General features: G+C 44.6%; 1 protein-coding gene across 1 annotated transcript; it reads left to right on the top strand.

Moving 5' to 3' along the window:
• The first annotated feature begins 6,664 nt into the window (after positions 1 to 6,664).
• Positions 6,665 to 23,198, top strand: LOC144145103 (uncharacterized). The gene is made up of 5 exons (XM_077676596.1): positions 6,665 to 8,048; positions 15,846 to 15,979; positions 17,363 to 17,430; positions 19,765 to 19,845; positions 23,010 to 23,198. Exons 1-5 carry the CDS (start codon positions 7,944 to 7,946, stop codon positions 23,129 to 23,131), a joined length of 510 nt encoding a protein of 169 aa, XP_077532722.1. The 5' UTR covers positions 6,665 to 7,943; the 3' UTR covers positions 23,132 to 23,198.
• Positions 23,199 to 23,987: the final 789 nt, after the last annotated feature.

Genomic DNA, 23,987 nt, shown 5'->3' with positions numbered 1-23,987 from the left:
CCACACTTAGGTCCAAGCAGGAGGGCATGGTACAATGCAAAGAGCAATACAACAAAACATACACAAAAAAACAATGCACAGTTACTCAGTATCGCAAGTACTTCATTCGGTTATCTGGTTCCAGTCTGAAATGGTGCGTCGAAAAAACGAAAATTTGAACGTGTCCGTTCTCGCGAAGTACGGAGTTAGTGCATTTGATTGGTGATCTCTTGTCGGTCTTGTGTTTAATGGAGAAAGAAAAGGGGTTGGATCAAGGGCAGGTTTGCTATTATATAAAAGAGAGAGAAAATCAAGGCGGGACTTCTTTCTACGATCCTGAAGGGAAGGAATATTATTAGCTAGCATTAGGTCTGTGGGGGAGTCCCTTCGCGAAAACCTAAAATAAACAAACCAAATGGCCTTCCGCTGAATCCTTTCAAGTTTCTTAATGTTTTGTTTAGTATGGGGGTCCCACACGATACTCGCATACTCCAGCTTCGGCCTAACGAAAAAAAAATAACTAAGAAGCTTAATGTTTGGAGGGGAATTTCTGAGCTTATATCTTCGGAAGCATAATTTCCGGAAGTCAGACGAGCAAATATTATCTATGTGCAAGTTCCATGATAAGTTGCTTGTTAATGTAACGCCGAGGTACTTATAGCTGTCAACCTGTGTGAGTGAAGACGATCCTAATTTATACACGTGTTCACTGGGGTTTTTCTTTCTTGTTACACAAAGATATACACTTTTTTCCAAATTTAATTCCATTCCCCATTCTACACACCACTTACGCACGTTTTCAATGTTTTTCTCGAGTTCGTTCTGATCATTAGTACTTGTGACTTCCCGAAACAAAACACAGTCGTTGGCGAACAATCGAATTTGAACAGTAGGGTCAACAACAGTTACTAAATCGTTAATATACAACAGAAAAAGCAATGGTCCCAAAACACTACCTTGTGGAACCCGAGAGGTGACAGGAAGACACCGAGATTGTTCTTCGTTAATTTTTACAAGCTGTTGGCGGTTGGAAAGGTAGGCTGCAATCCAAGAAACAAAAATATCCGGAATGTGAATGTTTTTAAGTTTTGCTATTAATTTGTCATGTGGTACCTTGTCGAAGGCTTTTTTGAAATCTAAAAATATGGCATCAATTGGTATGTAGATGATGTTTATGTAGATGATGTCCAAATATCTTTTAAATCATGTAATATGTGAATCTGTGAACGGCAAGTCCAGCTGGCTGGGCGGACACAAACGGCTTTAAGCTGAACCCCGTAAAAAGTACTTGCGTTGTGTTCACCCGTGTTCGTGGGATCCATGTGCACCCTGACATTACTCTAAACGGCGTGTCGATTCCTGTAAAAAAGGAGCACAAGTTTTTAGGCCTAATATTCGACAACAAACTAACATTTCTTCCTCATCTGAAAATGCTTAAGCAAAAATGCCTAAAAACTATGAATATCCTTAAAGTTGTCTCTCACCAATCGTACGGTGCAGACAAGCAGCTACTCCTGCGTCTTTATACTGCACTGGTAGGATCTCGCTTGGACTACGGCAGCGTCGTATATGGATGGGTCTGCAACGAAAACGGCACTTAAAATGCTTGACCCAGTTCTGCATTTGGGGCTTCGCCTTGCTTGTGGCGCCTTTCGCACCAGACCTGTTGAAAGCCTCTATGCAGAGTGCCACAAATGGTCCCTTTATCACCAGAGGATATATACTGACTTGTTGTATGCCTCTAAAATCATGTCTCTGACAAATCATCCTCTTAACTCGACCATTCATGATGCATCCTCACAGCAGCTCTTTCTAAACCGTCCATCTATTCCCATGCCGTTTCCTCTCAGAGTGAGAGCAGAAGCTTCTGAGCTAGCAGTGTCATTTTCATATATCCACAAGACAGCGATCATTGATTTTATTGCACCATGGCAAGCCAGGGATGTTTCTTGTGACCTGTCCTTTGTGCAGTTCGACAAAAACAGGGCACCAAGGGCAGCTATTATGCAGCATTTCCTCTTCTACAGGATAAGTACCAATGTGCAGAGTTTTACTCCGACGCATCAAAGACAGCTGATGCTGTGTCTTGTGCTGCGCATGGACTGAACTTTAACGTTGCAAAAAGAATGAACTCCCACAACAGCATTTTTACAGCTGAAGCACACGGAATTTTACTTATTTTAGACCACATTGCCCAGGATCAAATTTCAAAGTCCATAGTTTTTACAGATTCTCTTGGTTTTGTACGTGCACTTTTGTCTAGAAAACGCTCAAAAAAATTATGTAATCAATCTTGTTTTAAGGGCCTTATGGCAGCATCAATTAAGTCTTGAAATAACAATATGTTGGGTTCCTGGCCATTGTGGAATAGCCGGGAATGAAACCGCAGATGAAATGGCCACTGCTGCTACACTCTTTAATTCAGTGGGCATAGCAACACTGCCGTACATAGATATGAAGCCACACATCAGACACCAACTTCACAACACCTGGCAAACACACTGGAGTGAACAGACAGATAACAAGTTACATGTAATAAAACCTCACTTGGGACCACACGCTACTGACTCACACAACAGACACATTGAAGTTACCTTAGCTAGGTTGCGGATAGGCCATACACATGTAACACACTCACACCTGCTCACTAGCTCTCCAAGACCTGGGTGTAGCAGGTGTGGGGAGGGCCTATCCATAGTCCACACCCTAATCACATGCAAGGCACTCGACACCACAAGACACAGACACTTCAAGGAACTATACAGACAACACATACCACTACACCCTTCGTTGTTCCTGGGTGATAATGACATGGTCTCTCTGCAACGCGTTTTTAAATATTTGTCTGATGTAAACTTTTTAAACCTCATTTTCTATCATGCGTAATCAAAACTGGCCCTATACACCAGCCATCACCATTGCCGTTAATTGATTTTACTGTTATTTTGGCTTTAGTAGCCACTATTTTCTTCTAGATACTTTTATTTGGCGCTTTGAAGAGAAAGGCACTTACGTACGAGTTCGGTTACCGTGCGGCCGTGGAAACCTCGCGGCAGTTTTCAAATTCTCGTTTTCAGCACCGTAACCTTTGTGCCTTCTTTTTAAAGATGACAGCTAGGGATTCTGAGAGGTTTAGCGAAACTCCCGCCTTTGTAATGACTGTTTTATCTAGAGTCAAAGTAATTAAAGGACCCAATGGCTCAAGCTACAAACCTTGACCCCCTTCTCTCGAATTTTACTATATCTTGGAAATAAAGGCGGCCACTGATAGACGGCGAAGGTGTTACAAAATGCGCGAGAGTGTTAACGTCAACCTGTGGTTTCAATATTTAAGCATTCTGCGTCGAATGTCCGCAACACGAACCATGTAGTGCATTTTCATTACACTTAATGGCATAGGTTTAAAATAATCATTCAAAAGAAAACAAAAGAAAATACAGTGGAACCCCGTTGATACGTCCCCCGGACTTACGATGACCCGCTTCTTTTGACGGATCACCATAGTCCCGGAAAGCTCCCCATACAAACAGTGCATTAAAAACCCCCAATGATATGATGTCCGGGTGCACATGGTCCACTTCATAGGTCGGCCTCTGGCGTGGATAAACCGGCGTTTTTGCACTATCTTACAACGCTTCGCCGCCTTGTCCCGACCTTCTTTATTCTAAACCTCCGTTTGACGCTCCTTGATGTGCAGAGGTCCGTAGGCGGGCCAGACCACGGGCTGAACAGACGCAAGTGGACGGGTACTCATCACCGGGAGTTAACCTGCGACGGCCCCACGCGGCAGCTGTACGCCAACCAGCTGACTGCGAGAAGTCGAAGTTCAGGTGACAGGCGCGCCGTGAATTTGAAGCTCCCGTCGAGCTGCCGACGAACGCGAAAATACATACGACGCAACCCTACGGCGATGACGGAACAGCCACTTTCCCCGCACGCTCGAGCCAAGTTTCTTCCTTTCACAACGCTCTTTCTCTCTATATCTCTGCTCTCTGCTTATCAGTGTCTTTCAAAGCCACGTTGTCACTCCGCTGCTTTCTTTGCTAGAGTGCCTCAATTCACGCGCATTCGCCGCAATGGTGAGGGCGCGTACGTACCCGTTGGCACCGCCATTTTGGGCCACTCGCTAGCCGCCGCAGCAGCAGTATTATCTGAGGCCATACCGTATAATAATTTTCGCCGCAACACAGCTTACTAGCCAAGTTTGAATCATCTATTTCGCGATGCTGGGTCTTGTAGGAGACCAAAACAGCTATGTGTTGATCACTTAGACCCAATAGCGATGGCACGCGAGCGTTCGAAGGGTGGCTCCACCTTGTACGGCACTGCCGTTTTTTTTTTCAAATCCTCCTTGTGCTATCGTTAGTTTAGCTTGGCCTTGGCAGTTTCACCCTCGCCTTTTCAGCTCTCAATTTTCTCGACCACGCCGGACTTATCTAGCGCGCAAGGCACAGGGCTGGCGGGCTACCTGGCCGCCATGGAGGGGAGGGGGCACAACATAAGCTTGACTTCTTTTTTAAAAGTGGGATTTCAGCTAAAGCTTTACAAATCATGCGAGAACGCGCTATATTTAGATTTAGCGCGGTAACGCGCTAATTATAGTAGTTTAAATAGGTTCTTAGCCCACCTGTCATGTGAGACCGTCTACTGGGCGGCATTTGCCCGCACCCTGGTCATACGACACCCCGGTCATAGGACGCTTTCTCTCGGTCCCTTCAAAGTCGTATTATCGGGGTTCCATTGTATAACAAAACGGAACAAAAGTCGCCCAATTTAGATATGACTAGTGACAAACAAATCTGCCAAATCTAGCAAACGCCATTCGTCGCAGGATACATCCCAATTTTTTTTTTTGAAAGTGAAATGACAAATTGCAGTTGTATCTAATCATGCACTTTCATGACGATTTACAAACCAATGAAGGTAACTGCGAATGAACTGACGAATTAGGCGTGTATTCCGATCCCGCGCTCTCACGTGATTAGCTGCCTGGATTAAGGCATTTATTGCAATCTAGAAAACCGAAGCTTGCTCAAACAGAAAACCGCGTATGAATTATTATGCTTTATTGGGCAATTCTCAAAACTTCTGGAATTTCGTTTGTGCCGTAGGGTTTGTTGGATTGTACAACCTGCGACAATGGTTTGTGTGCAGCGCAAGAGACGCAGTTTTGTTTAGGAGGGAGCTTGTGGTAAAACGTGACCACAAGATTGAGTTGTGCTAATGAAAGCAATTTTTGGCTCCCTCTTGTATCTCCCCTTCCGTCACGTAGTAAATATTTTTGGAAAAACCATTAACTAACTCGCCAGCAACGAAGTCTTATTACAGGCACGAAGAAGTCCTTTTCTCCGTCAGGAAATAACTTTATAATATCATGCGGTATGCATACTGTGAACGATAAACAGTGCCCGTTGAAAAAGTATTTCTGTGAAATTAACCAGTATTCTATTTTAAGTAATGAGGTTACGTTCCCTCATCCCTCAGTCTTTATCTTTTGGGTATATATTAGAAGATACCTCAAATTTGTCACTTGCTCGGGACGATGCGATTTTTTCGTCAACATTCAAAGGCCAGCACCGCACCGTGCTTCGGTCGGCTGCCCAATCTGGCTTCGCAGGAGAATTTAGCTACCCCCCTGTCCTTCCCCTCCCTTGAGCACTGGGAGAGATCACTGTCCAGCTCGGACCCTCACTAGCAGCTCTGGCTGGTGAAGACAGCCCAAGAAGGCGGACTCTCTCACGAGGTCCTGAAATAAGCACTCTTCCCCAGGACTAACGGCTCCATAGAAATGTTTATTCCTACTCCTCCTAGAGTCTTCTCCTCACCACCACAACGCCGGTGCTCTCACCTTCAGGCACCAATCAGCTCATAATTTAAGATATTTATACTTCTCTCTTATGAAAGCCAGCGATTCCGGAGCGTGTCCTCTATTGATGTCTTGGACGGCTGATAAGTCAACGTCACAAAGGAAGCGCGTGTCTCCAGAGGTAAGAGTGCGTGCTTTGGAAGGAAAGGAAGTCTGACTCCCGCATGATAAATTGCAACGTTGTAGTTGGAGTCACTGAGCGATAAAAAACATTGAAAACGTTCCTCCTTTTTACAGTTGACGGGATTTCAAATTTTAGTTGAAGGCACGATCTTCGGCTCTAAACGCAGTGTTTTTCCTCTAGTGGCACATTTTTCACCAAAAAATGCCCAAGCCTTCTCGCCGTAGTATTACTTCGAAGCTAGAATGCGATTTAAGCATTAAGCATTTAATCATTCTAATGCATTACAGTGTCTGATTCTAATACCATAGAATCTTCGTTCCTCCTTTTGTAGGAGGGGAAACTGGCTAGTAGCCTATAGAGAACAACTGCGGAATCAACAACACTTCTTCCACAGATTGTGAAACAACCAATCCTGCGTCTCCGCCGAGGCACTGCAGTGAGAATGCTGAGCCGTTCCTTGGATTCAGACATGCCACCGTACGCCTTATTTTTCCTTTCTTACGATAACGCGAAACCCACCCAGACACTCTTTACTCATCTCAGGCCAGTATTTATTCATAGGATTGAGCAAGCCATTGCCCAAAAGTTTGCCTGGAGATACCAGCCACGCTTTATGTAGGTTCCTAAGACTTTTTTTGTTGCATGCAACTCACACAAAGTCATACAGAACCTAAAAATCGCAATCGTCTTCACATATATAAGGCTTTGGCCTAAATAAGACGTAAAAAGCCTCAAGTGTCTCTGTATTTCTTTTTTAGGTGGTACAACGATCACTGAAGTTGCGCTGTTAAGATGTTATTTTGACGCACGTTTTGAGCTTCAAAAAGGTAGGAATTCGCTTCCTTGGAAAAGCTTTCAATCAGCCTCGTCGGTTGATCCACCGGCATAAGTTTAAATAAAAACATGGCTGGATCACTCATCTGTTTCCAATCAAATCACATGACGGCTGTTGCTTTGCCTCATAATGGAATGAGAGGTAGTATAGTGCCTAAGTGTATAACACGTGGATAGTATTTGCTACGATGCCATCGCAAGCTTCGCCCGAATAATCGCAGTCTTTCTTGTCGGGGAACATTGTGCGTACATTGTAAGGTGAACGTCGTCTCGGTGGAAAGATTGTGCGAAATAAAAATGAAGGGGTAAACTTAACTCTGAGATTTTTTGCGTCCTTCTTCGTCCCCGTTTGTATGAGGAACGCCAACAGTATGGCTGTAGCGATCAGTTCCTGTGAAACATTGACAGTTCTTGTGTGGAATGTGGCTGTGTTCTATTCTGTGCAAAGTAACACGCGAACAAAGTTCGCCGGAATGGAAACACATGTACGAATTCAGGGAGGGCAGATGAAGGAAGCATAAAAAATAAGAAAATTTAAATAAGCCAAGTTCACTTCCTTTCGAACTCTGACGCTACCGGGAATTATATGTCAATTTTTTTGTTGTGGCTTCCGGATACTTGCACCACGAGTAGCCAACCTTGCCTTCGTATTCTTTTGTATGACTTTGTTTCTTATCTCGCATTACTCCCAGGTGTTCTGATTTTGCCAATAGTCTGAAAATAGCCAAATATGCACAAATCATGAAATAAAATTATACGAAAAACGCAAGCTTCTTCTTCGAACACTGCGCACGTGCCTACGATGTATCCACGTGGAGGAAAATCCAGGGGAAGGAGAGAAATCCTAATGCTTTTTTCTTCAAAAACAAGGACTAGCCACATGTGCTTGATCGTCACAGCAGTGAAAACATAATGAAAGGGGCCCTAAGCTCTGTAGTCGGTATCGTTCCAGTGCAGCTAATTTTTTTGTGTGTTTGTCGAAGCGGTATCTAGCCTTCGTTCAACAACGATTCCAATTGGCCAGAGACAGAGCATGGCTCATGTATCGAAAGCAATATAAGTTACTGCTCAAGTCAGCAAGTCAGATCGGAGCTTTGTATTGAACGCTGGGTTCCAGACTGCACAAGCGTCCCAAACAAGATGCTTGTACTTTTCTCTCCCTACCTCCTTTGCATGCTCATGGCAATGGCTGCAAATGCCGAGGAATGCGGCGGTACCACTGGTCAACCATGTAACGCCTCGGCGGTAAGAAATCCTCTCACTTCCAGTGTAGAAAAAGCATAGAGACAATAAATAACCGTAGTAAACAAACCTCCTAAACAGAGCATGGAGTGACTGCGAAAAATGCCGACCAGCTTAATAAACGGGAGCGGGTTTCGTATGTTTAAATATTTCTCAAGCGCTCAACAAGCGTTGCGCTCATAAATGTTTCCTTATCGAGTCCGCGGTGCGCAGCAACCAGAGCTTACTAAACCAATTTTTTTGTTCTGGCTTAGACTCTTGTCGGTTTATCTTATTCAAGAAAATTCAGCTTCGCGCTGGGCCAGTGTTCTAACCAGCGCTGGGGGGCGGTGAACAAGTGAGAATTGTTAAACCACTTCGCATTGGCCCACACTTGAAATACAACTTTGCAAGTGTGAGGAGGATACGGAATAAACGATGAGAACCGAACGGAGAACAGGCCTTTTCTTATAGGCACGCACTTCAGCCTTTCAGCACTGACCAAGATTCTCAAAGTATTAGTCGTTCTCCGAGGTTCGTAATAATGAAGCTTCTACCCGCAATTTCAAAGCAATACCTGTTACACCATCACCATCCCGGTTCAAGCTTGCACGAAACACATTTCAGCAGCAGAAATCTGTTTGGTCTCAGCCAGGATAAATTTCCAGAAGCAAACTCGATAACCGCCTGAACCACGGCGAAAAGAGACTAATTCAAGCAAATGAACGTTTCAGAAGATATAAAAATTAGCCCAGCCTCACTGAATTAGCGTCGCGAACGCTGACAACAGCGAAGCTGCCTGCCGTCCCTTAATCGAAGGCTAAGCTTAAGTGGGCTTCTGAAAGGCAGCAGAATTATTGCCGTTCGAGGCAATTCTTTTTTGGCGTGTTGCAGGGCTCGCATTAACTACTGGAACCTCTTGTTACTTTTTAAGTTGAAACACAGGCGCGACTGCTCGCCTTAGGCGCCTTTTATTTTTTTCGCGGCGTATTTTTCTTTGCTATTTCAAAAATCAAGCATCTATGTATTTTTATTTAAAATATCAATGCAAGTATCACTTTTGTGTTCATATCTTCTCGAAAATATGCTAAATGTTTTCTTGCGGCGCAACAATGTTGACAAGTATAAACATTTCCACCGGAATGGGTAGTTTCGAAAATCTCTGGTTAAACATTGCGTTTAAACGTTCCTTTAACTTGCGGCATGTGTGTGTATCGTTTGCAATCCTCCTCAATAGAATATGCCCTCTGCACATCGCTGCGACTGTGTTACCACTTTTTGTCCCATGAAAGCCGTGAACAAGAACAGCTTCGCTGTTAAAAAATATCGGAGTTGCAAAGTGGTGCTGCTTTCGGGCTTGAAATGCATGATCAACGACTTTTTGGGTCGATCACCCTACGAACCGAGCTAACAAGGGAGCCGGTATAAGGAATTAACTACTCGGAGACTCCAAGTGAGGACTGCAAGCTTTTCAAATTTTGGAAGTCCACAAGCGCAGGCGATTTTCTTTGAAAAATGTTATAACTGTTGAACGATGCAGCCAAGTGATCAAACTGAAACTCTAAACAGGTTTGCAAGAATACTTGAAGATGTAACCGACATTTGTGCTGCGCTAAGGTACACTGTTGCTCAACACAGGTGATTCCGTTGCTTTGCCTACATATCGCTGTTTTACAGCTACTACTAAACCGTTGCCTGACAGGCGTATGAAAACCCACTGTATTTAGTTCAGAACCATTTAGCACACTACGTGTTGTTGTTCGATATGTAATGCCTTAAGGAAATGCAAATAAGTTGACAACCACCACTGATGTTCTGCACTTTGTTTTCTTTGTCCCTGTAATCCGCGCTTTTTCAAACTAGTCAGGAATCTGTTAGCCAAACATCGTACCTTGCGGCTGGCGACATAAAAGTCGAAACTAGTAAAAGCCTACGCTCCAACGGATGCCTTCTATGAAAAGGTAGTTGACATATTCCACGAATACGTGAACTCAGCAGTACGTCAGGCTAACAGCGAGTACTCATCTTCAATGAAGGCTTCAATGTAAAGGGGCGTGCAAAACTATCAGGGCAACCTGTGGTGACCGCTACGAAAAGCCGTCAAGGTGGAATCATTTACCTTTCAGAGAAGCAAAACCTGAGGTAATTGAAGCCTTCATTGGCCAACGGGAGAAATAGAAATGGACACAAAATAGCCCACCCGTATAAACGGCGCTGCACATCGATTTCATTTTTATTTTAAAGGGACCGTGCACCACTTTCTTAAACGCTTTCACTTTCTCCTTCGCGTCTCAAAGCACTGCGAAAGCTACATTTATCGCCAGCAGGAAGCGGCAGCGCGTGATTTGCTCGTCGCAACACATATACGCCTTCCGTTTCTGCTTTGTTTTTGTGGCTTTATTTTTAAAGTGGCTTTTGAAAAGCGTTCACTGCCGCACTTATGGAAAACCCGCCAACAGCCGCTGCATGGCATCAGTAACGTAACTCGGGCCATGGAAAAACGTCAAGACCGCGAAAGGGAGAAAAATCTTTCGAGCAAGTTTCCAAGTTATCTGATGAGCATAGAGCAGTAATTTATTTGCTTATTCAGTTTGCGACCCCCTAATTTATGTACTGGGTTTGTTGGGTGACTACGTTCTGCTCGCATTTAAGATTTCAGAAAAAGTTGAATAAAGTATTGCAGGGTTCCTTTAATTCATGTATTCTTCGGAAAACAGATGTGACAAAAAAGATTTTAGGAAATCAAAACTGCATACTTACGTGCATATTTAAACATATTCATCGCGAAAAGCACTACGGCTTTCAAAAGACAATGAACAAGTGCTGCACTCGGAAGAGACATGGTAGCAGAACTTCGACAAAATATCCGTATGTATTTTAAATTATAAAAACCGAACTGAGGTCTCTACAATGCATTTCCTCAATGAAAGCCTCACCACAATACCCACGGGTATAAGAAGTGGGTGCGGCAGCAAAGTAATGCAGGAAAGAGACCCATGGAATCTCAAGCAGCGAAGGACTTCGTTCACGCCCACAACTGTGAATGAGCTCAGTGAAACAAATTGAGTGTCCTTTCGTTCTGTGAAGAAAGATCGCAAGGGAATCTGGACGCACTTCAAGCAATGGACGAAACAAAACACATTTGTTTGTAGTTTGCGGTTGAGCATACCCCCCCCCCCCCCGCGGTAATTAGCCGAATGAAACTTGGAAGGGCTAGAGTTTTATTCCAGCGGAAAAACAGGGGGCTGTCCCTTTACCTTCCGTAGAATCCGATCTATTGACAGAAGGCGGAAATTTCAGAACATTTGCAACCTTACCGCGAACTACGTATTCATTCAGAACAAATGAAACCCGGCGTAATATCAGTTATCTCAGCGGCTGATTATCGTATATGTTGTTTCTATATAGTTTGGATAAATTCCGTAAACATAGCCTCTTCGTAGACCGACATATGCTGACAGCAGATGGTAATTCTCTAACGTTTACAACTTAAGTGCGACGTAAATAACTATTACAAATAAATAAAAGTACGCGTCATAATAGAAACGTCTTAGGGCCCCATTTTCGTATCACTTGTTTTGAAATGGCATCACGAAAACAAGGGTGACAGCTGTTTTCCATAAATATACTCCCTCCATCGACGGCCATGTACCTACAGCAGATGGTAGCTCCACCATTATCACAGCTTCACTGCGAAGTACCTCACTGCCACCAGTAAATGGCACTCGGCTAATGTCAGGGTCTTGTTCATGTACAAATGTCATACAATTTGTTTTGGGATAAAACAAAAGTTATGTTCATTTTCTGTCTCCGTGTTTCCTCGTTAATTAATTCTGCGCCAATGTGGCCGCACACGCTTTGGGAAAACTGAGACATATACAGCTTCGCTGTAGCATCGAGAAACCAAATTTGCGAGGTTATGCAAGTGCAATACTTGGTGGAACTTTGGAAGAATTGGTGCCCCCAGCGATCCAACGTTTGACGAAGCCTTCCAGACAGGAGGAGCTTTAAAGTGGCAAAGAGGACAGCTATTACAGGAGACCAATAAGGGCGCACTCAGAGACGAAGGCACAACGTAGAGAGCAACGTGCAGTAGCGCTATGGTTTTAAGGGCACGTGTACTATATAAAAGTTATGCACGAGAACGCCATCCCTAGGGCAATTTTGGTAGATGCCATTCCGGCAGTACGCAAAGAAAGCATGCTACAAAAGGTGAACAGATGGAAAGCGGCCAGAAATTACAGAACAAATGGGATCTGCTGAACGATACAAGGTGAGTGTAGTGTAAAACGCAGCAGAATCCCTCTCGAAATGTCTTGGGGGCTTAAGGGAAGCGCCAGCACAAGAAAATGTCGACGTGATACTAATCTGTAAGGGTAACGTCCAGTAACAATTAGACTCAGCAGTCTACATTTGTCGGTGCAGGTTATTTACCAAATAATTGGCGCATAAGACGCACCTCCACACTTGCATCAAACAGTAAATAGTCTTCATTTTGGAAATATGACTGACAATTGAACACAGTTCATCCTACACCTAATTAATTAAGAAATGTAGAGGCAACAATAAATCGTATCAAATGCTATCGAAGGCTCTTCAAAAGCGTTTTAAGCAGTGGAAGTCACAGCAGTAAGAGAAACAAAGGGAGACCACCAATTTGAGCACATATACCTAGAGCATATACGGCGAGCGCATTTGTGGCATAAGATTCTTGTCACAAAAGGCGTGAGACAAGAACTCACAATACTTCAAAACTTTTGACCTCTGGTTTAGGGTCATTATCACTGACATTCGATTGGGGAAAATAAATGACGAGTAAACGCAGAAAACAAAGCAATTCACGGTTGGCGAAGAGGTAGCCTTGTTTGGGGATTCGGATAGATGTATGCAGAAAACTTGCTTTGGAGCTACACAGCATGAGCTGGGTCGTAGGGTTGACTATAATATCAAGCAATAACGTTGTTGAAAGTTTACTGCGACTGCAGGTACTAAAATTACTAGAACACTTGTCGAGGGAAACGGTCAAAAAGGCTAAAAAAGCCTGACAAAATGAAGTCCCCACCCCCAGCATGTCCTATGTCACCATACAAAATAACAGAAGAATGTACGCAATTATACAAACAAAAAAACACCGTTTAGTTTTCACGAGGAAACAATAACAATGCTGAACGCCCAGTAGGTGAAGCAGCCAATCAAACTAGGTTGTAAAACAAGACTTGGGCAAATAATCTTTCACGTTATTACAAAGATCATAATTTCCACCTATAATAGAAAGACATCCATAGAAGACACCGCAGAAAAAAATTAGAGAAAAAAGTGCAGTTTGCCTGAGCGCATATTGCGGACCAGGAAGCTCACTGCAGATTATCCGCCCTGATTACAAAATGGTAGCCAAGGCATGTAATTAAGGTCACGTAGAGAGCTCAGGGCAAGGATAAGAAAAGAAACCCTGAAAGAAACATGTGGTCATGTAGGGACAACACACGAAAGGTGTAGTTGAAGTTGTAGGTGTAGGGCCAGATGCCTTCGCCTTGGGTGCACACCACTTAGAATATGAAAACCACTCTGGTAATTATGATCCTTTTAAAGTTAAGGGCAAGCTGAATGTCGTCGAGGGCCTTCGTTTTAGTCCCCTTTCAATAGCGGATGCTGTTTTCGTAGGTCATTTCGGGGTCAAACTAAAGAAAAAGTGGAGGACTACGTCCCTAATAGGCGTCGCACACCTAAAATCAAATCATATCTATTAGCTATGCAGGCCTATTTTTTTCATATAAATATAAAGGTTCCTCGCTCAATAAGACGGATATCATGATCATTCTGGATTTTCAGTAATGGGTAGCTTTCATTTCATCGCTTTGAAAACGAAGCAGAAATCTCGTTTCGAAGTGGAAACCAAACACAGGCTTATTGATCCAATTTCGTTACAAGAAATGCACAAAGGCGCTCGTTGGCACCCTATTGCACAAAAAGACCCCCTTCTGATCTCCTCAGCGCTGTATAGCCTCCATGCCGACGGGCTAGCAGTTAAGAAAACAGACCTGTAACAGCCGATGAATCGATCGCCTACTGAGCTGCCGAGGCGCAACTTGGAGGCTCAATCACAGTAGTGGGGGGGAACCACAGGCTTACCTTGCAGCCAGACCGCATTACAGCACAGTGTAACTTACTGCATACATTTGTCATACCCATCTCTCCTCTCACACGGGTGAACACTGACCTGGTACTCTACGGTAAGAATCCTCGAGGATATCGGTACAACGCAGCTAAAAATTATTGTCGGTAGCATAAGCCTTTAAATACGAGCAGAAACCTGTCCTCCGCTTTTGTTGTGTGTCACTTAAAATCCAGACGTAACATCGGTTATTTTAACGGCGAGTACACCACGAATGTCCCATGTGCCTCAAAAAACTGTCGCAACTTTTTCTCATTCCTATCGCCGTAATCGAAATTCTTGATCTACTTATATCCGGTTTTTTTACCACGTCCTTCTTAGGGTAGTGCTAGGAAGTCTTGAATACGCCCCAGTGGTTACGGTGTGGATCAAAGCAGCTTCGCATTCTTGGCAACTTTAACAAAGTGCCTTTCCATCTAAGTTAATTGACTCGCACCCCATAAATTCCTAAAAACCAAACTGTTTTTAAGTATGCGCTCTAGAAAAAGACTTGTTCTGCCTTTTTTTATGCGTCGGCGGTCTGCTCTATGTATTGTATCCAAAGTAATTGCCTCAAATTCTATGATGCAATTTTGACTGCATAAACGGGATTACTTCATGGTATTGTTCTAAGTTGCTGATCACCAGCGCTGTGCAGCGATTCATTACAAATGACTCCAGGCTGGTTTATATTCCTGAATAATGACTCATGAGCCAATATAGTCAATTTTTATAAGGAGTAACATTCAAGAAGTAGAGTTTGGTGCTGTATTATTTATTTGTCTATTATACTGTAAAATTTTCATTTGGTAAAAGTAGGACTTACAAGCGAACTTCATGTTTCGAAGTACGGTAGCTGCGTAGCTGGTGAGTAAACGTACAAAATTGAATAAAGTATGTGGCGCACATCGAGTAACTTTTCCCTAAGATAAAACAAGCAGAACTGCGTTTCTTTCTCAGAGGTTGAATGAGCGGACCCAGTGTTACCGCACATATTATAAAGGAGAAACTCGGAATTATTGTTCTGCTTATGCGTAGTGTGGACAACCACAGAGTTCCTTTTTATGCAAGTGAGAACTGAGAAACCGATCATACACAGGTTTTGGCTTTTTACTGGAATGAAAAAAACTTTTCATTTGAAGTGTTGTGCACATATAAGAACAGTTTTGCTTGAGTGTCATTTGCAATAATGTGATCTGTGAGACAACAAGAAATGGCACTTTTTGTCTGCTGTATGTTATTTGCATTACTTTACGCGTCCTTCTGAAAAATGTTATATTGTAACAATAACTACCTTGGTCCCCTATTTTTTTATTGTGTCTTGATCGATTGTGGTTCTACAAAGTGGCTGGTCTGAGGCGAGAGCCAACGACCCTTTCTCCTAATGGCCATCGAAGCTGCCGAAAACGCACCTTTTAAGGCACCCTTCGCATTCGCCCAATACGTGTGGATCCAAGATTAGTTCGAAATGATCTATGTTGATTTAAAGCATATATTCTTCGTTTCTTATTGTTGGCACAAAACAAAACACTCATAGAGATCCCGGCTAATTTTTTGCTGCCGTTTTTCGAAATAGCGCTTTAACGATGGTCGGTCCGGAGAATTGCAAGTAGTGCGTTTATTTTATATAAAGTAATAAATCATAGCTTTTCCATTCTGCTTCCCTGCAGCTATACGAGGCCTCCAAAAGCAACTACCTCGCAGCTTCGACGTCAGATATGACCCTGGGATACTGCGTTCGCTGGCTAAGCGACGGAAATGGAATGACCACCCTCATTTACAAGCTGGAGAACGGAACGCAAGTGTAAGAATCTTGGTGCATTGTGTAGTTATGATGTTCCATTGTACATTACACTAAATGGTGGGACAATGTTTTGCATTAAGTCCTAAGTATTCAAGCGGTAGGCTTATCGCACGTTTTTTCTAGCATAGTGCTATCTACAAATAAAAGATGAGAAGGAGGCGGTCATATTGAAATAAAAATCCTCACGCTGTTTTCGGATCTTTCTTCCTGGTATATTTTTTCTGACATAAAATACACGCTAAGACCACCACTTTTTAAAACCTGTACTTTACCTGAAAAAAAATAAAAGCTAAACGGTAAGTAAATCATGAGTACTAGCTTACGAGACAACCCTTAAGTAGAAACTTCGTTACTGAAAATGGTGTCAAACAAGTACATAACGACCTCGGCTTGTTTTCCAGAGGTATATGCACTCTCAGATCTCCCTTCACTGCAACCCAATGAACATGGCGCAAAGAGTGAAACACCGTATTATGCACGCCGTGCAACTTGAAAAAAACTCCCCCCACCTCCCCGAAGGGGATCGTGCGGAAATGCGAATGCATTGGGTGCACCGATGAGTGCGCTGCGGCAAGCAGTAACGGAGAGAGGCGTGCGCTCCACTGCATTTATATACATTTTCCGAGCGCAGCGAGCGGAGAGAGGGTACGCGGAGAGGAGAGAGAGACCCGCGCAACACGCCCGCCCCGCGCGCGAGCTCTCTCTCCCGCCGAGCTCCGCGATGCGAGCGCCCTCACACGCCCGAGCGCGCTCCTCCTCTCCACTCACTCTCCGCTACTCCGCCCGAGCTCCGCGATGCGAGCGCCCTCACACGCCAGAGCGCGCTCCTCCTCTCCCCTTGCCCTCCGCTACTCCCGCCCGAGCTAGGCGCGCCACAGCTGTCGCTAGGGGCGAGGAGGAGCGCGGAGAGATAACACCTGCGGGCGCACGCCGACGGAGCATGATAACCCCCCCGCCGCGCCGAGACGACGACGACGACGACGAAGGCAGAACTACGAGGCGCGCGCTCACGTGCGCTCGCGCTGGAGGAATGCAGGCGCACGCCGACGGAGCACGACAACCCCCGACTAAGAAATGCATTCGCATTTAAAACAAACTTGCCCGGCGTATTTAGGTCTGTCTACGAGCTTTGAGAGTGAAACCTTTGCGATACTTATCGCCAACGTCTTGGCTGCTACATCGTATTTGTGTCTCTTTCTTTGCCGTTGCTTCTTTGCCTTTTGCGCGAATTACTTTGAATGACTTTTATTCTCTAAACAGGCTTAAAAAGCGATATGTGTAAAGAAATCTCCGTCGTCTGTCTTCTAAGATGGCACAATCTATCAACACCTAGTAGTTGCCTAGGCGTGCTTGCCACTACAAAAATGCTGCTGCTCCTTGCAGATTCGAAGACACACTGCATATTGTGACTACAGATGCGCCCGATGTGGTCAATATCACTTTTGAAAGTGGTAAGTGAAGGTGTATTTCAGAGACCTTGTGCAGCTCCCTAAGACAGTCATGCAGCTGATAATTCCGAATCCGTTCTTGCTGCGGAACGTCAGCAGGAATGTTAATAACAGGGTTACGTCTGGCAAGAGAGGTGAAAAAGCAGCTCAAAAAGCTTTGCCATAATATCTTACCATCCGAAAGCAAAACACCACGAATGCTTTGTCCACGCGAGGACGAAGCGCGCGCTGCAGCAGTGATAAAATAATTGGCATAGCTGACCCGTTCTAACCATACACGTCAGACAAAATATTGGAAAATTAGTGTAGCTTTACAACACAGGAATCGTACCTAGGCCATTCTAAGATGAGTTATGGCCGCCATGTTGTGAATGAATTGTACCTAGACCAGTCTCAGATTAGCGATGGCCGCCATGTTGTGAATATTACTTTCGCAAAAATGTTTGTGCCCGCCGAAGCAGATATTAGTTTGAGTTCTTTATCGCGGATCACTGCATCTAGACTTGCAGTTTATCTTTCTTGCTTTGTCTGTGTGGCATTGCCTTAATATGAGGACAATAGATCATTCACCGTTTTGGTCTTTTTCTCTGAATGTATGAAAGCAAACAAACATCTCTTTATGCTAGAAATGGTTTCGCTCTTACAGTTCAGCTTGGGAAACGTTCAGTGCCCGAGCGGGCTTATTAAGCCGGACAAAACAGTTCACCTCAATTTTCTAACAATTCTTTGCTGCGCTGCGTACCATATTGAGCACCGATCCCGCAAAGCGCACCAGATGAACTCCAAAAGCCTAGTATAATTGTGTTAATATATCAGCGAGACAGAACAGCACGTGAATATTGTGCATGGAAGACAGGAGTCCAACACCCACGCCATTTGGACGTAAAACTAATGCAACCATGTGGAGGCAAACCGTAGATTTTTTAAATCCTTGCACGGAGCATGCCAAATGCAAGACAAATGCTTTATCAAGTGTCCTAGGGTTCAGATTAGGTCTTTATATTGCTTACAAGCAAATAAACAACTATGCCATTATGAAAGCCGAAAATACCGCAAAGCTGCAAGTTGTAAGCATTTCTTTGTTGACACATCGGGTAACCCGTCAGGTTTCTGCAGCATAAGAGAATTCCGTGGCGAAAATAACAAAATGCAGAAGCACCCCAGTTCGTTATATTCGAAAATTGCGCCATGGAGATTAGAACGCGCGACATTTTGGTTTAAACACCTGCATCTTCCCACTACACGGCCAGTTTGTTCCCGTAAGGGGAGTGAAAGAGGTTGGTGTTTATCGTACTTTGAAATCCAAGCAACTCAACACCACTCGTGCTCAAGAGAGGATGACCGCCCGCACTGCAACGGTGTGGTTGTGGCCGTTCTTAAACTTCACGCTGCTTCAAGTCTAATACCGATGGGATATGCAAACAAAGTATCTTGAGGCAGGAGTCTTGATTTACAGAGAGATAGCTGGGAATATGCAGCAATTGTACTATAATGCCGAGAGGGTAGTGCCGCAGTGAGCAAGCTCAACAGAAGGTACAATTAAAAATATCTGCCGCTTAGGCAACGCTCTTTATTTATGATAACAACGTTGATGATAGTTCATACCCTGATTTTGAATTGGCAATGGATTAGGGAAACACTGGGCGCACGATGATGCTAGGCAACAACTGGCAGAATAGGAGTTAGCCAGCAAGCGAATGTGCAATGGAAAGATGTAATTACGAATATGACTATATGAGGTGCGGCACTAGAAAGCAACCATTTCAGCCAGCGAAAGATGGGAGTCGATGGGAGCTTGCGAAAGAGGTCTTCTTCCTCCAGTGGTCGTTTGTTGTGTAGCAATGATGATTTTCTCCGCTGCATTCTTTTGTTGTTTGCGGTAGGTTGCAGCGCACTTACAATTACTGTAGCAAACGCATTGCCCTTTCCCGAAAAAACTTTTATTAAGGACCCAATAAGTAATGCAGCTGGCACCAGCACCGGGTGATATTCTAATGAACAGCTGGTATTGCCACAGTGTGTGTCAGGCGCCGAAGAATGGAATTATAGCAGCTCCAAAACATGCTAGACAGGCTAAGACTTACCTAAAAAGAAGACACTAGGGACGCTTGGGCTCCTAGCACCCGCTACAACTAGACGAAGGAGGGAGCTGTGTTATGGCCAACGTGGCGCCCTCTTGTCTGTAAATACTTGCTCCAAATACACCTTCGTTTTCACGCATTCCCCTGTGTGACAACATTTCTGCGGTACTGCATGATTTCTACTCCACATAGTTGGTGAAGGCAATGAAAACAATTGAGCCTGCACTAATTTTCTAGTCCGCGTTCTTTTTTGCAGACAACACTATTCACAAAGTAACGGTTCTGTACGGTGACTACGAAGCCTGCTTTGTTGGAAAATTTGATGTCGAATTTTTAGGTAAGAGCACTTTATATCTTACAAGCAAGCGGGTCGTACTCCTGCTGTTGTCATTGTGGGTGGGGTTTGTTGGTAGATTCTGCATCCGCTGGAACAATTCAATGTACAAACAAGGTGTTCAGATATTTCGAAGTTGCGGTGGGGTGGTTTGTGATATTATCCGACTTTAGTAATGTCTAAAGCCAAGTGATGCAGTATTGATGATTTTTGGCGGCGCCATAGAATACTGGACACAGAAACAAAAACCACACAATGGGTTACTTCGAACACAAACGTCTATTCTAAGAAAAATGTGTGTAAACATGCAGCCAGCCATACGATGTTGTGAGTAGGCTTATTCAATTCCCTCAGGGCGCCACGGTCGGAACGAAGTATATGGAGGTTATGGCAAGGAACCTAGGCCAGCGTGTAGTATGTGGCCAAGTAAATGCGGTAGGCAGGACCACGACGCCACCTGGTGTAATTAGCTTCTCGCTGTAAATGCAGTCCTTTCACCGTTACACCCTTGCCTCTCAATTTCAGGGTTTCATTGAATCTTCTAATTAAATCGTCAAGGCCTTTCGAGGTCATGAAATCAGAAGACGTGGGTGTCGAACTGATTCAATATAGTCCCTTTTCTCTCCGTGCGCGTGGGGAGGCGCAAAGACAACCATTTACCGTATCTTCTGTAGAACTACCACACCCACCCAAAAGGTTCCCGGACCGACGGACCGAATAAGGTGTGGCAAAAGGCCGCTTCGGCGTCCAGTGGCGCCCAAGGAAAGAGACGCAGAAGAAATCGTCCAAATCACCGAGCATGAGGTTGCACCAAATGTACAAAAAAAACAGAAAAGCCCTAGACACGATGCATGCGGCGCCTACATCTATCCTTTCGCCTTCTCTTCATTGCGTGGCTCATTTTAACGACGGGACTTTTGCCTCGGGAGGATCAAAAATGACTTGCAACATTTGTGTGTAAGGTCTCCTGCAGGGCGTCGCTTTTGATTGGAAGCCTTTTATATTCGTCCTGAGTCTTTTAGAAAAAGGGAGAGCGATAAAATGGCCGAGAAAGTATGCATTAGGGTGTCAAAATGTTCACTTCGTGCAATATTAGCGTAGTTAGGAACCCATGACCAAGTACGTATGACGATGCTTGGCTATGAATGTGGTGCAGGCGTTCGCAGACATGTGCTACTTGGGCGCCGCTTTAGAGAGTAGATAACCCCCTTCATGTGCAACTATGCTGCAAAAAGGCGAATGGGGAGCATCATAAATAGCGCGTGATTCAAACAGCTTTCGGGTACTTGTGGCAAGGGTGTCCAGCAGGATGCGTTCCGATATTGGATGGATAAGGTTGATTTAGGCCATGACTCCACAGGTTTCCGGCACCAAACCATAAATTTATAAGGCACATATATCGTTTGGAACAAAGTTATTGGGTGGGGTGAGAGCGTACTTCGCCCAAATCTGTCGCCAGCATCTTGAGGCGGTGGAATATTTTATTTATGCCCTCTAGGCGGAACACAATTTTGATTGGCTTCAGAAGCGAAGCTGTCGGAATGAAAACACTCGTTCTGGACGCTGCTGCGTATGACGCACGAGTTCTTTGACACCCAAGTTATTCCGCGTTAGCTGATAAGCGCGTAGTTGAGCGAACCTTGGTTTGATTTTGGGACTTCCGGCTGGCGTTGCAGAAGGGACAACAGTGATTGCTCAATGACTTCTATTTCATGGCTTCCCGTTTTGTGTGTCCGGAAACGGCGAGGCGTTTAAACTAAGACTCATAATCCGGATGGGCGTGAAGTCTCACGCACACAAACAATCCAGTGGCCTTCCTGCTTCGCCACACATTTTGTTTCGCCGACGCTTATTAGGCGGATTGTGCTGCTCCTTCACTGTCTTGAGTTATGCTTTGGCGCTATTAAAGCAATAAATATAGACATCGATGCTCCAGAATTATGCTTGATCTAGCAGAACCTGCGCCCCAGTTCCGAAGGTGGCATTTGTGTGGTGAGCTTCATCCTGCCATCTTCGCTAAGGGCTGCCTTTTACTTTGACTGGTCGACCGAGGAAGGGGTGCAGACCTTCACAGAAAACACCTGGAGCACTGCTACAGCATTCTGCGGTGTCGTATAGGGTGTACGAGTGCTCTAATTATCCGACCATGCCGTCACAACGTCCGCTCGATGACAACGCGTGTAAAAATTGCACTGCGGGAAGTTGCGAGGCTAACTGGGTTAACAATATGATGAATGTATGGGCAGAAGCACAGCTCCCCGGGAGAGATAAGCACCCAGTTTGAAAAGGGCCAGCTGACTTCTCCTCTGCTCATACAGCGAATGTATTACGCCCACTTAAACTGTGCGCGCGGAAGGAACCAAATCAATTAAGAGACCGATTTGTAGCACACCCTGGACGATACTTTTGTGGGGACTTCGTACGCCTTACAAATGTCAGCTGCAAGAGTGGAGCCAGCGATGCGGCTGCGGGCGAAGGTCTTCAATACGTATTCGTGGCATAAAATCAAAGCCGCGGATTTAAAAGAAAAATGATTAAAGTACGGAACCATCTCCCGCGCACTCTGAGTAAAAGTGAAAGTCCAACACCCAAACTGCTTCTACCACTCGGATAGACTTTTCGGATACCACTCGGATAGACTACGGTTCCCTTAAATAATTCGGCAGCTAAACGTCAGCACCGGGAGAATCCCTCCGTTCTCCCTCCTCTAGCTGGAGAGACAGAAATCCGACCCTACGACACCACTGCGCCCTTTATCGGCGGATCTGGGAACTGGTTTTTTTCGAGGCCTCCGGCGGGTCTGGGCACCTACTCCTACCCCGGTGTGACGCATGACCTTCAGTAGACGAGCGAAAAAGCTCGCCCTAACACAGCTTCCCTAAAAAATGCATACGCGCCATAAAGCTTCGTAAGGTCTCGTCTTGTGCGGCCAATTTCTTTGCTGTACTATTCGTAACTTTCGCACATTCGAAAACTTCCAACTGTAAACTGTGCTGCGAATGGAATCCACCACCCAGCATTATTTCGAGGTTTCCGGTGTTTTCAATATTTCTCAATCTCCACTCGCTTGGCACTTTCTGTAATATGGCAGACGCACTCGTAAAATTTTGTCGAGGGTGCTGTGGTTTTTTCACAACTGCTTTGAAATGTATTCTTTCTGTATGCAGGCTGCCGACTATTTATATTTGATAACGCAACTAGCAACCACATCACAACATGCACGGAAGGCTTCACTCAGGCCTGCCCAGGAACTTTCTACGACAACTGGAACGAAGAGTTGTGCACCTAAACACGGTGTCACCTCATGGCTTGGAGCTATCCACGTATAAAGCGCACTGGGGTTTGGAGAGAGCCTTCCCAAGAAATTTGTTTATCCGGGCACTGTATTGGCCATTGTTATCACACTATATTTTCATAGCTATATATTATTCTCCACTGCAGACGTGTTACCTTCCTTATAGGCTAGATAACGCGAAAGCAAGATACTAGTCCCTGGGTTGAGGCTGCCATTTAAACCAAGAAGACGCATGACTAGAATTGCCAATCTAGCAGCTTTTATATCTCCACATATTCATGATATCAGTAGTTCATGAAAAAGGTATCTAGAGGATAAAGTTTCATACAGTTGTATACTGCAGGTAAATCTGGCGTCCGACCAACCATTCCCGCGGCGTTGGATGGCCGGGAAACGTTCTACTGTTGCTCAGCCTGGCTTGCCAACAAGCTAAAAAAAATGCGTGGTTGCCAAACTTCTACCATTGCTCTAATATAACATCAATTTTTATTGATCTAAAAAGTACCATAACTAATCCTAAACCGTCTTTATCGAAATTTTTTGCTACATATACCAGAAAATTCCTCCGTTGTTTTTCCGCGTCTTCCATGGTACTCTTATTGCAATCTAGCTTTCTACACTGAGAATCAACTTCCACCGTCACCATCAAGCTCTAGTCCCGGTTTCTGGTACCCCCCACCGTTTTTTCGGCTTACGAAAATACCAGTATACCGCGTATTTAGAGAAATTATATAACCCTTACGAACTACCGGCTAACCAGCCCCCACAAAGATAATCAGAAAGAAAAATGTCCAGCTCCCATCGCACCAGCACAAGCCAAGCCAGAGGCCAGGACAAGTAGGAAGAGAGC

Source organism: Haemaphysalis longicornis, unplaced genomic scaffold, assembly GCF_048455015.1.
Source record: "Haemaphysalis longicornis isolate Haplotype H1 unplaced genomic scaffold, Haemaphysalis longicornis Haplotype H1 scaffold_7, whole genome shotgun sequence".
Classification (NCBI taxonomy): Eukaryota; Metazoa; Arthropoda; class Arachnida; order Ixodida; family Ixodidae; genus Haemaphysalis; species Haemaphysalis longicornis.
The sequence above is the reverse complement of the archived record's forward strand: the minus strand, read 5'-3'. Positions and strand labels throughout refer to the sequence as shown.

Bases quoted from the DNA above. Each gene is read 5' to 3' on its own strand.
- LOC144145103 (XM_077676596.1), top strand. From the start codon at position 7,944: ATGCTTGTACTTTTCTCTCCCTACCTCCTTTGCATGCTCATGGCAATG. The intron at 8,049-15,845 runs GTAAGAAATCCT...GCTTCCCTGCAG, and splicing joins AACCATGTAACGCCTCGGCG to CTATACGAGGCCTCCAAAAG. The intron at 19,846-23,009 runs GTAAGAGCACTT...TTCTGTATGCAG, and splicing joins ATTTGATGTCGAATTTTTAG to GCTGCCGACTATTTATATTT.